This window comes from Euprymna scolopes, chromosome 30 (genome assembly GCF_053919585.1).
Source record: "Euprymna scolopes isolate OS-2025 chromosome 30, ASM5391958v1, whole genome shotgun sequence".
In the NCBI taxonomy this organism is placed as follows: domain Eukaryota; kingdom Metazoa; phylum Mollusca; class Cephalopoda; order Sepiida; family Sepiolidae; genus Euprymna; species Euprymna scolopes.
In genome coordinates, this window is record NC_136511.1 from 21,476,494 (window position 1) to 21,488,322 (window position 11,829).

Below are 11,829 nucleotides of genomic sequence, written 5' to 3' on the forward strand. Positions count from 1 at the left end.
GGGGGTTTCGAGGTGTATGTTGAGCAAAGAAACAAAAAAACCTGTCAATTTTTTTATCTGTGCCTAAATCAAAACGTAGATGCCATGGACACCGTTTCTTTCTTAGAAGTGCACGCCAGTGGAACTCTCTTCCGTTTGCCTGTTTTCTACCTGACTACGGCTTGCATGTCTTCAAGTCCAACATAAACAAATTCCTGATTAATCGCTCTCTTAAGTAAGACACTTTATGAAATCTCCAATATTAACGATTTCTACGATACTATCCCATTGATTACTGTACAGGCAATACCACTTATCCCCCAGCGGCTTCCGGGCCTTGATAAGTGGTGAGCTCGATGTAAACAAAATCCTCATACATGACAAACAACATAAAGGTGAGTAGCTCTGATTGATAGCTATCCATTGGTTTTGATTGTAGCTAATAACATTCAGGGTGATATTTTTGTTTACTTTCCAAATACCCACTACATTTATATTGATTATTATATTGTGTATATTATATTGGCTCTACAAAAACAAACCTGAAATCTGCATTTATTACAATATCGTGTATATTTATTTTTCTTACGAGAGACATCTGTTTTTTTTCTAAACAAGATAAAAGCTATTTAGAAAAATAGCTCTATTCTCTGTCAGAAATATTAAAGTATATCGTATATTTTAATTTGTTTTTTTTACTTATAACTTACTTTCAAAACTTGTAAAATAGTTACACGAAATTTATAATACGAAATTAAGGTTGTTCTTACCGTAATAATATCTTAACTGTACGTTTAATACTAAATTTGATTAATATCGAATGCCGTCGATTTGATATTTCCGTATTCTCCAAAGCTTTATCTATTAAAATATTTAAATTACATCTTAATATGAAGATAAAGCGGGAGCTTTAATGCTTCTGATACTCCTTGCCCCGGGTATATAACATCTTTCTGTACAGGGGGTTGGCAGAAGAAGGATAAAGATTTATTTTCCTTACAATGTACCCATGACTAAATTTTCAAAATTGCATCGTATTCGCGGCTCAGGTATTATCTCGGTATGGATAACAAACTGTAGTTTTTCAGGGAATGCTACACCGTTTCCATGGCAAGTTACTGTAAGTAAAATCACTAAACTGGATACCCCACCAGAATAGATGAATTTTCTCCCAATCCAGTAAGACGAAGAGATCGCAAGATATAATTTAACATTGAAACGGTCAATGGGAAGAGGAAAAAAATCTCATATTCCGGTACTAATGCACTTACTGATCTGCGCTGTTTTTAAATCGTATTTCCAAGTTTTATTGAATTTTTTTTTTATTCAATTGTCAGGTTAACGTACAGAATAGGTACAAAACACCCTCCCCTCCCCATGTTAAGAATGGCTTTTTTAAAATAACGTTATTATTTCAGCACGTAGCAATGAGTGCATGAATACCCATACTCTTTACTAAATGAATATTTAGATGTAAAGTAGAAACTGGTAGTCGCGGCCCAAACAAGATATCTTCTGCATGGATAACTCGCATTGGCTTTTACGAGGAATGGTACACATTCTCCGAGTGATGTATATTCAAGTAAAAGACGAAGTTGAATACTTTACCAAATTAAATGTATTCTTGCCCTTGAATCCAATAAGCCTAAAAGATCACAAACATCTGCTATAACATACTTAAATAGTCAGATAAAGCCAGCAAAATTATGTCTTCAAATTTTCTGTTTGAGATGTAAATGAGAACTTATTAAAATGTTATGTATATTTAGTATAACCTAATCACGTTGACACACCGGTTCCCACTGGATCACAGCAGTTAAGCAACGTTAAACCTAGTCAGTATTAAAAGGGTGAGCATTTAAAACTTCGAGGTACTGTATATGAGCTCCGCTTATCTCCGCGTTGTTTCCAGTCGTCCTGGACTTACCCATGTCACTCAAACAGTGCCGATTCAGGAGAGGTATGGTTGAGATTGCGCAACCCTTTCCTCAGAAGTACATCTGCAGCTGCCATTAGAAGGATATTCTTTTGTCTTTCGAGACAGAACGGATATTTCGATGTATCTCCTATAAAAATCAAGGTTTATTCCCAGATAGGAGTTCCTTTATTTCTTTACTTCAATTTCAAGGAAATTGTTTTGGTTTGGTTTGGTTTTGGTTTACGGCATATCAGCCCTTTTCCTTTTTTTAATGCTGAATCCAGTTATTCTGGAAATAGTATTTGTTAATCTAGTTATTTTATAGAACGTTTTTATTCTTCAATATTTTTCTATCTTCAACCACTAGATTGTATTGTTGGGTTTGGTTGGTTTATAGTGGATTTTATCGTTTTTGTTCCTTGTCGTGCATAACATGAATGAGTTTTGCAATGGAATAGGGAAATAGTTACAGTAATAATGTTTCGAACATTTTAGTTGGGAAACCAGTTTGGTACATTTTAAATTCGAAAACCGATGGGAAAAATGTGAAGAAAAAAAAGGGGAAAGGGTCGGTTGGTTTTGGTTTTGAAGCACATAATTTTTGCAAAACGAAGTAGAAAAACAATTCATCAATGTTACATGTATTTAATCTCGGGAAGCCAATATGTGTTTAATAGTGTAAGTGTTTTAAACAGATGTAGAATTGTTAAAATTAAAACATTTTTTAATACACAAAATTCACCCTTCGCCATTATATTCGGACGCATAATGCTTAATGTGTAAAATATGAAAATTTTTAAATACAAGCCATCCATTCAATATTTTATATTCGAGCAAACAATATCTACGAAAGAACTTTATTAGTATTATGCCTAACATATCTGGATCGATTAATTAAATATTGCAATTAAATAATGAAAACATGTTAGTTTGCAGGGGTGTTTTTTAAGTAATATATATATATATATGTGTGTGTATATATATATATATATATATATATATATATTAATTATATTTTACTTATATTTTCATCCCAAACAAGGCACATCGGGATTTTGGTGTAGGGGGCTACTATCAGGGGCAACAGCTACTGGGGTACTATGTAGGGAGTTGGGCAGCAAAATGTCGATTCACGTTACACTTGAACTTCTGCATGTCAGTACAGTTGGAGAAGCAGGGACCTGGAAAGGAATTCCAAAGTCTAGCGGTTCTGGGGAAGAAACTACTGGAGTAGAAAGCTCTTTTCCATCTAGGGATCTCTACCGTGTGATGGTGGGATTTAACTGCCTGTCTGGTTTGTCGATGGTGTTTCCGTCGAAGGGGGCACAAGTGTCTGCAGTTCGTCAGAGCATTCACGATTAAAATACTTGTAGAACAGGCAGAGGAAAGCAACATTTCGACGATAGGATAGAGGCTGAAGCTTAGATGACAGTTCAGGACCTATCAGATTGGCGACTCTCTTTTGAACTTGCCAAGGAGCGAGAGACTAGTAGCAGATGCACCAGCCCAAATATGACAATACTCCATACATGGGCGAATGGTGGTCTTATAGAGGTACAGGCTACTTTCGGATGTTAGTAGTTTTCTAGCACGGTAGAGAGAGCAGACCTTCCCCTCGCGGGAAGACCTTTAGTGACCTTCGGGGCAAGATCTAAGTGTAGTAGCTGTCCGGCAGATGCTGCAATCAAAGACCATTGTCCCTGCTGCAATATTATGGTCTATGTAGGGGCAACCCTACATAGACCAGCTGGCAAATCACTATCCGGCTCCCATTTCCCACCTTTCCAGAGCTGGACTCCTTTTCCCTTCCCCTCCCCCTCCACATTAAAAAAAACGGACGTGTGCCTAATTTGCTCAGTGGGGAGGCAAATAAATACAACCGACCTCCCCCTCGCGTGTTCCGCCAGATACTGCAAGCGATGACCATATGTGGGTGCAACTCCACATATATGGCCTTGGTCAATGTAGGGGCAACCCTTTATACCAATTATCACTATCCAGCTCCCTTACTCCCCGGGGAGTTGGTCCCCATTTCCCCTTCACTCCTCACATTAAAAATCGGCCTGGGGCCTAATTTTCTTGGGGGTAGCAAATAAATACACTGTTCTGGCACATACTGCATGCAAAGACAATATGTGGGGGTAACCCCACATATCAAACCTATATCAATATAGGGTAAACCCTTGATACCAATTGTCACTATCGAGCTCTCATTTCTCACCTATCGGGAGCTGGTCCCCTTTTCCCTCCGCCTTCTCTCCACATTAAAAAACGGCCTTGTGCCTAATTTGCCCAGTGAGGAAGAAAATAAATACCGCCTACTACTTCGCAGAGAAGGATCTTTGTGGCCTTCGGTCAAGATCAAAGTGGAGTATCTGTTCCGGCAGATGCTGCAATCAAAGACCGTTGTACTTGTGGCAATCTTTTGGTACATGTAGGGTCAACCCTATATACCAGCAAGCTCTCACTTTCAAGCTCCAATTTTCCACCTCTCTGGAGCTGGTCCCCTTTTCCCTTCCCCCTCCCTCTCTCTCTCCACATTAAAACACGGCCTTGTGCCGAATTTGCTCAGCGGGGTAGCAAATAAATGCATCCTATCTTCTTCGCAGCGGTTTCTAACAATACTTTCAATGTAATATGAACTGATTAAAAATAAACAGAGATGAATGTATAAAATGTATAACGATTAAAAAAATTTGACTAGTTTTTGAATCTTTAAAAACTATATTAACCAGCTAAAAAAAAACATCCATAAAAAAATGGTCTATCAAAAAAATTCAATCATTGTATGCCCCTCGTGCTGCTCTGTGACTTTTAGTTTCGCAAGAGATAGTTTGAAAATATGGAAACACAGGCATTCATAGTTTTATAAATTAGCTAAAAAAAGAAACGGGAATATGAACGCTAGAACTAATGCCAAATTCGGATTTATATATGCAATAGACTTCGTGGTTTAGTGGGGGATGCCCTTTTCTCTACCCTGCACCCCTCTCCCACAGAAGAGACGTTGCAGGCCTATCCTTGTTTTATCGTTATTTTCATGGCAGGTGCTTGTCTGAACTCCAATCCCTGGTCCCCCCTCGCCAATCTTTCACGAAAAACACCCGTCTAGCTGAATCAACTGTGAAAAATTTCCCCCACTCTATATCTGTGCCTAAATCAAAACGCGGATTCCATGAACAAAGCTTCTTTCTTAGAACTGCACGCCTGTGGAACTCTGTTCCGTCTGCCTGCTTCCCTCCGGACTACAACTTGGATGTCTTCAAGTCTAATGTTAACAAATTCCTAATGAACCGCCCCCTTAAGTAAACACTTCATCAAATCTCCACACTAACGTAATGTACTTGCAATAACGCTTATCCCTGAGTGGCTTCCGGGCCTTGATAAGTGGTGATCACTGTGTAAAAAAAAAGAGCAATGTACACACAACATGTATATAGATGACCTGAAGTTTTTTGTATAAATACAAAAGAAATTGATAAATGTTAGAATATTCAGTCAGGACAATTATATCGAATTAATCATTGAACTGTATGCATTGCTGTGATTGAAATTAGGAAAATTCGAGACATAGCGGGGAATACAATCCTGATTGTTTTCATAGCATGTGCTCTGGACTCCTAGCACTTTTATCTAATGCTAAATGCACTCCACTTCAACGCCAGCAGCGAAATTCCACCTCTTCACTGAGACCTGTACATTTTAAAGCTTTTTATTACATTAACAAGTTTTCCTTCAGATTGCTAGACCTTGAAATCCTCTAATTGTTTCTTTCTTTCCCGTCTGTACTAACATTATAAACTTTAAATATAATATAAATGGCCCTTTCGCTACTCTACTCGTAATAATCGCTTGATGCCAAAATGAATCACCTTTTTCGATAATGCCTCCCTTTGAAGCTTAATAAAAGAAAAGACTTCATCAAGGGTGGACGTAAAACTTACCTAGCGGTTATTTTAGACAATTTACAAAATTATAACCTATATCTTAAAACATACTTTTTATAGTTAAATGCTGTAAAACGGATTATAGAAAGAATGTAGCGTGTGAATGAAGTAACGGGTTCCATCATCTGTATAAAAGCCAAGTACGTCCAAGGATGGAGTACTGCTGCCACATCTGGGCAGGAGCGGCTAAAAACATCCTATCCTGCCTTGACAGAGTACAAAATAGACCTTGTGGTTTAATGGGGGGTACGTTTTTTTCTTCCCTGCAACCTCTCTCCCACAGAAGAGACGTTTCGAGCCTATCCTTGTTATCGTTATTTCCATGGCAGGTTCTCGTCTGAGCTCAGATCCCTCGTCCCCCCTCGCCACTCTTGTACGAGAAACACCCGTCTGGCTGAAACAACTGTCAATAATTTTCCCCGCTCTTTATCTGCGCCTAAATCCAAACGTAGATTCCATGAGCAAAGCTTCTTTCTTAGAACTGCACGCCAGTGGAACTCTCTGCCGCTTGCCTGTTTCCCACCTGACTACAACTTGGACGTCTTAAAGTCCAACATAAAAAAATTCCTGACAAACCGCCCCCTTAAGACACTCTATCAAAACCCCCAATACTAATGACTACTACGATACTATCTCATTGATTAATGTACACGCAATAACCCTTATCCCTGAGTGGCCTTCGGGCCTTGATAACTGGTGACCCTCATGTAAAAAAAAGGATGTAGCGTTTGGATGAAGTAACGGGTTCCATCAGATGCTACGACACATCAAGAAAAAATCTTATGAAAATTGGTATTTGAATTCATCGAACAACTATTCCCATTATTAGTCGTCATTTTCATTTTTTTTTTACACTCAGGGATGAGAGTTATTGCAAGTACAGTACCTTAGTGTGGAGATTAAATGAAGTGTTTACTTAAGAGGGCGGTTCATTAGGAATTTATTAACGTTGGACTTGAAGACGTCCAACTTGTAGTTAGGTGGGAAACAGGCAAGCGGCAGAGAGTTCCACAGGCGTGTAGTTCTACATTCTTCAGATATGGCAGCAGTATTCTATCCTTGGACATACTTGGCTTTTATATATATAAAGAATTGCATCAGTAGTGAGATATCTTCTTGAGTGGTAGGATTCCACCATCTTTCCAGCGACCTTGGCAACAGACTTGATGTACGTGTTCCATTTAAGATCAGGAGTAAAGGACAAACCCAGAACGTAACTCTCGATGTTCTTCTGGTATATCTTGTCGAACCTTGGCATTTGGTGGAAATGTTTAATTCACTGGGGTAACGTGTTCCATCAGCCAGGACTGGATAGAGTTAGTAATCATGGTTTCTTGCGGAGAATTCTAGTGCCGATTTTGGAAACCTTATACCTATTTTTTCTAGTGGTAATTACCAATATTTATCACTAATTTTAATACACGTTAAGAACGTCGGAGGCTACATCGACCAGAACATGGTGAAAATGACACTCGAGATGAGAACGATAGGTCCATGACTCTATCTATTATGGCGGAGTGAGCCACAAGTTGTGCGTGTATGTATATATGTGGTGTGTGTATGTGTGCATATATGTGTGTGTGTGTATATGTATGTTATTTTTTTTTCAGAAGTTTTTATTTCGGTTTCGATTCAAGCTAATGCATCCAAGTCATATTTTTGAAATCGCAACTTTATAATATATTAGCACTTCAGCCCGGCTTTTCTCGGGCCCTATGTACTGTTCATAACTTACCTTACGTGTGAATACACTTATATAAGATTTCAAATGTTTAGACAAGAATTTGTCCGAGTAATTTCGTAGAAACCGCAGAAGTCAATTTCTTAAACTTGGACCCCAATTCTGACTCGAAAACTTAATTGGCGAAGGAATTCGGTAGAATCTGGTTATGAGTAATGGTCAACTCTTTAAACTTTGACTTTTTCGCAGCCAAATTTTTGCCCCAAATTAATTAAAATGCTTGCCGTATGTCTGAATAGCCGTTACGTATACATTTCAAATGTGTAGACCCAAAATTGGCTGAGTAGCTTGTTAGACACCGCAAAGGTAAAATCTTTTGACAGCTCAAATCTTTGTCCCAAACCGATTAAAATCTTGCCCTATCTCTGAATGCCCTTTATGTAAAATTTCAAATGTTTAGACTAGAAATTGTCCGAGTAATTTGGTAAACCGCAGAGGTAATTCTTTAATTCGACCCCAATTTTGACCCCTTAACATTTATTTTGGTATTTAATTAAAGTTTCATCCATGTCCAATTAACCGACAGTTAAAATTTCAAGTGTTTAGACCGAAAATTGGTAGACGTCAAATACCTGAACTTTGACCCACTTGACCGCCAAACTTCCGGTCGAAAACCGACTAAAAAGATTTTCCCAAATCTCAATACTCCTTATGTCAAAACTCAAGTCTCTAGAGGGAAAATTGAAAGTAATTTAATAGGAAAATGAGAACACACAGACACACACATATACAGACATTTTCACTTTTACAAATATATAGATAAAAATTGATAGAAAATTAGCTCTATAATAATATATACGAAATCTGCAAGAATTAAAACATCATATTTAAGCGAACTTAAGCGAAGTCACCCTGTGGAATTTCCACAGGTTCCGCTAGTGAGAATTTTTAAAGTATGAAGTTTTTAGAATAGTATAAAATATTAATGCAATTACTTTTCTTTCAGATGGCCGATGGTATAGCAGATGAAATGTGTCAGGTTAATTTACCAACCGCACGCACAATTTACGATTTGATCACTGCGAATGATCTCGAAGGTATACGATCACGACTGAATCCATTAACAATACGTCATCGACACACGATTGTCTGCCGATTTGTCTCTAAAAACGTCCTTCTCGGATATGCTTGTAAACTCGGCTTCCGAGACATTGTGAAATATCTCCTGGACGAATGTGAAGCTGATATCTCCGAGCGTTACCGTTCTTGTTACAGGTTGTTTTCACCGTTGAGTATCTCTGTCCAAAAACTGGATCTTCCGATGCTCCGTATATTGATTAGCCGAGGAGCTATCACTGTTGATAAAGGCGACGCCCGGAATTGTTCTATTACCGCTCTTAATACCGAATATTTTTCTATTGAATCAATATTGCGCTGTTGCATCTACGGAACCTCTAAATTGCAGCCGGTACTTCCTGTGCTTAGGAATATCGATCTAAATGACGATCCTCAGGGTATTCTAAGCGCTTCAGCCCGTGGAGACATTGATGAAATGTCTCGCTTAATATCGTACGGCATACACGCAAAAGAAACCAACACCTCTGGCGATAACGCCTTGTGCACGGCCATTATGAACGCACGGAGCAATGTTGAGCATTTCCTAGTGAATTATAGGATATTCACTTTAAAGGATCGTGTGCGAGCTCTTGAATTCTGTGGGGCTAAATTTATAGTATTTAAGTCCAACTTGAACCAAGGTCTACAATGTTGGAAGAAGTCCTTGCGAATTCGTAAGGAATATTTTTTGGGGGTCTCTGATAAATTTTCTAATAAACCGAACCCTGACCTTGGGGTTGAGTTTAGTCGTGAAGTAGAGCTCGACATGCTGGCGAATTCCGAGGCCGAGCTTAATATCCAGGCATTGATAGTGCTTGTTCGACTCTCTCCCAACAAGGGCTATCTTCAGAATACCTTTGTGGTTGTTTCAAGGAAGCCAGTATTTCATAGGGATTTATTGCGAGCGTTAAAGGTATTGGCTGAAATGTCGAAATTCCCTTATGTGCCTAACAGTGGGAACGAAGATCCTGTTGAGAGATCTATCACAGCCTTTCAATGTTTGCTGCGCGATCATTATTCGACTGATTTTTCAAACCTTAGTGATATCTTAATTAACTTAAGACAATTGATGGATGCAGTAAACGGACTTACCTGGAATTTGATGCTGATAGTGAACAATAATTTTCACCTTGAAGTTTTCTTTGAACTCCTGACACGTTTACTTAATCATATAATTGCCATGGAAAAATTTAAGCTCTGCCAAAGGGATACGGTTTGGATAAAAGACGGGATTGGCGAGATCGTAAGGTTGCAATCTAACCCGTACCCTACTACCTTATTGCATATGTCAATTCAGGAACCAGCTGCATTTCCTGTTATTCCTTTCATTCTCAGTTGCTCGGCTGATGCCAATTGCACCAACCACCAAAAGCAAACCGCGATGCACACGGCCTCTTACCTAAATGCCGACAATGATCACATTTTGAAATTGATAAACTTGTTAGCAGATGCGGGAGGTCATATTGACGCCGTTAATGTATTTGATACAACCCCATTAAATATTCTGGAAATTAAGAGAATTGTTATAAATCCCTTAAAATTTCTGTCTTTGCAATGTCTGGCTGCCCAAAAAATCCATAAGTCGGACATCGATATTCCAAAAATATTTCCCAAAATTCTGGTTTCATTTCTAAGACTCCATTCAGACATGTAACTCTTCAAGGTTTACGTAGAGGTAAGCCGATCCGCATGTGAATTGAATAAAGCGTTACGTTCGAAATTCCGTGCGGAACTGGAGGCTTTGAAAAATGAAAAGTAAAAAGGTCGAAGGTTACATCGACCGACAAATTGTTAGAACATCCCTCGTTATGAGGACAGTAGAGCGAATGATTTAGGAGACTGGTATATTTGTACCTTTACGATGACTTTTGAAAAATATATTATTTATAAAGAAATGTTGTTTTTTCTCTCTACTTTGACAAACTAACTAATGCTGTAAATAAAATCTTTTTAAAAACAGCGAAACTCTTTCTTGAATTTATTTTGACATTTTACATATAAAAAATGTGACTAAGACCGGCAAATCGTAGACATCGCTTCCTTATGGTAGTAGATATGACAGGTAGGTTGCCATAAAGTTGCTGCTTCGAGGGATGATTTTGCCCAAATATTTTACACTGTTCGTAGCATACGGGTGTACGTGCCATCTAACTTTCTGTCTTATCTTTTGATGAGTCTACCTTGTATCACCGTAAACAAGGACGGACTGCTCTGAACAACTGCCTTTTGAGTCAGTTAGCCTTATAGTCCATATTGACCGCAGCTTATTCAATGCAGCCCAAGCTTTTGAGATGGGAATGTATATCTCTCTCTCTCTCTCAGTGGTACCTATGTTATATTATAAACCCTTTTTCTAATAATTCAAAACGCAACAACCATTGGTGTAAGCAACAGTCCGTTTTTTTATTTGTCCTGTTGTGCTTGCTTATGGTAGATAGAGAGAGAGTGGGAGAGCGACAGAGAGAATTATCGTGGCGTCTACTTGGTTGACAATCAAATCTCCAACTGCTGTGTTTTTCCTTCTGTCACTTTTTCCTATCAATCTTTTCAAAACATCCACGTAACCGGATTCCTTTCTGCTACATTTTTCATAACAATAACAAGGTCTGTTTATATTTGTGAGAAATATTGAAACAATTCCCGTTTAGCTTGACATTTCATCCGCAGACGCGTGCCACATTTTAATTCATGAACATACATATATGTATATACACCTATACACATATATATACTAGCATGTCAACCCGGCTCGGACCGGGTCATTCGTGTAACACCTATGTTGCTGTCCAGGTACTTTAGCTCACTGACTTTTAGTGTTGTTCCATCTAAAGCTTTAGTCTCCCTCCACCTCCGCATTGAAAGTCAAACTTTTTCTTGCCTGCTTAACGTAAATTAAATGCATTTGTATGCAAGCTTTAACTGCTAATAGATTAACACTTGAAAAATGCATTAACATGAGCGTCTGTTCCTTGTAAAGTAAGAATTTTAAGAAATATATTGGAAACGATGTAATAAACATAGCTTTATTTATGGAAATATATACCATCTGTGATGAACAGTTCCTAATATTTTATAGATATGAAGCCGAGTATTTCTTCTCACTGATATATATATATATATATATATATATATATATATATATATATATGTTTGTTTGTTTACGAACATACGATTTGAGCACTATAAAA

At 38.1% G+C, this 11,829-nt stretch overlaps 1 protein-coding gene across 1 annotated transcript in view; it reads left to right on the top strand.

The window, feature by feature from the left end:
• LOC145254591 (protein fem-1 homolog C-like) overlaps positions 1-11,345 on the top strand; it is a 12,909-nt gene extending 1,564 nt beyond the window's left edge. Inside the window, exon 2 of the mRNA XM_080113198.1 lies at positions 8,532-11,345. Within this exon, the coding sequence (XP_079969324.1) occupies positions 8,532-10,295 (1,764 nt within the window). The 3' untranslated portion in view covers positions 10,296-11,345. The remainder of the gene's footprint in view (positions 1-8,531) is intronic.
• Positions 11,346-11,829: the final 484 nt, after the last annotated feature.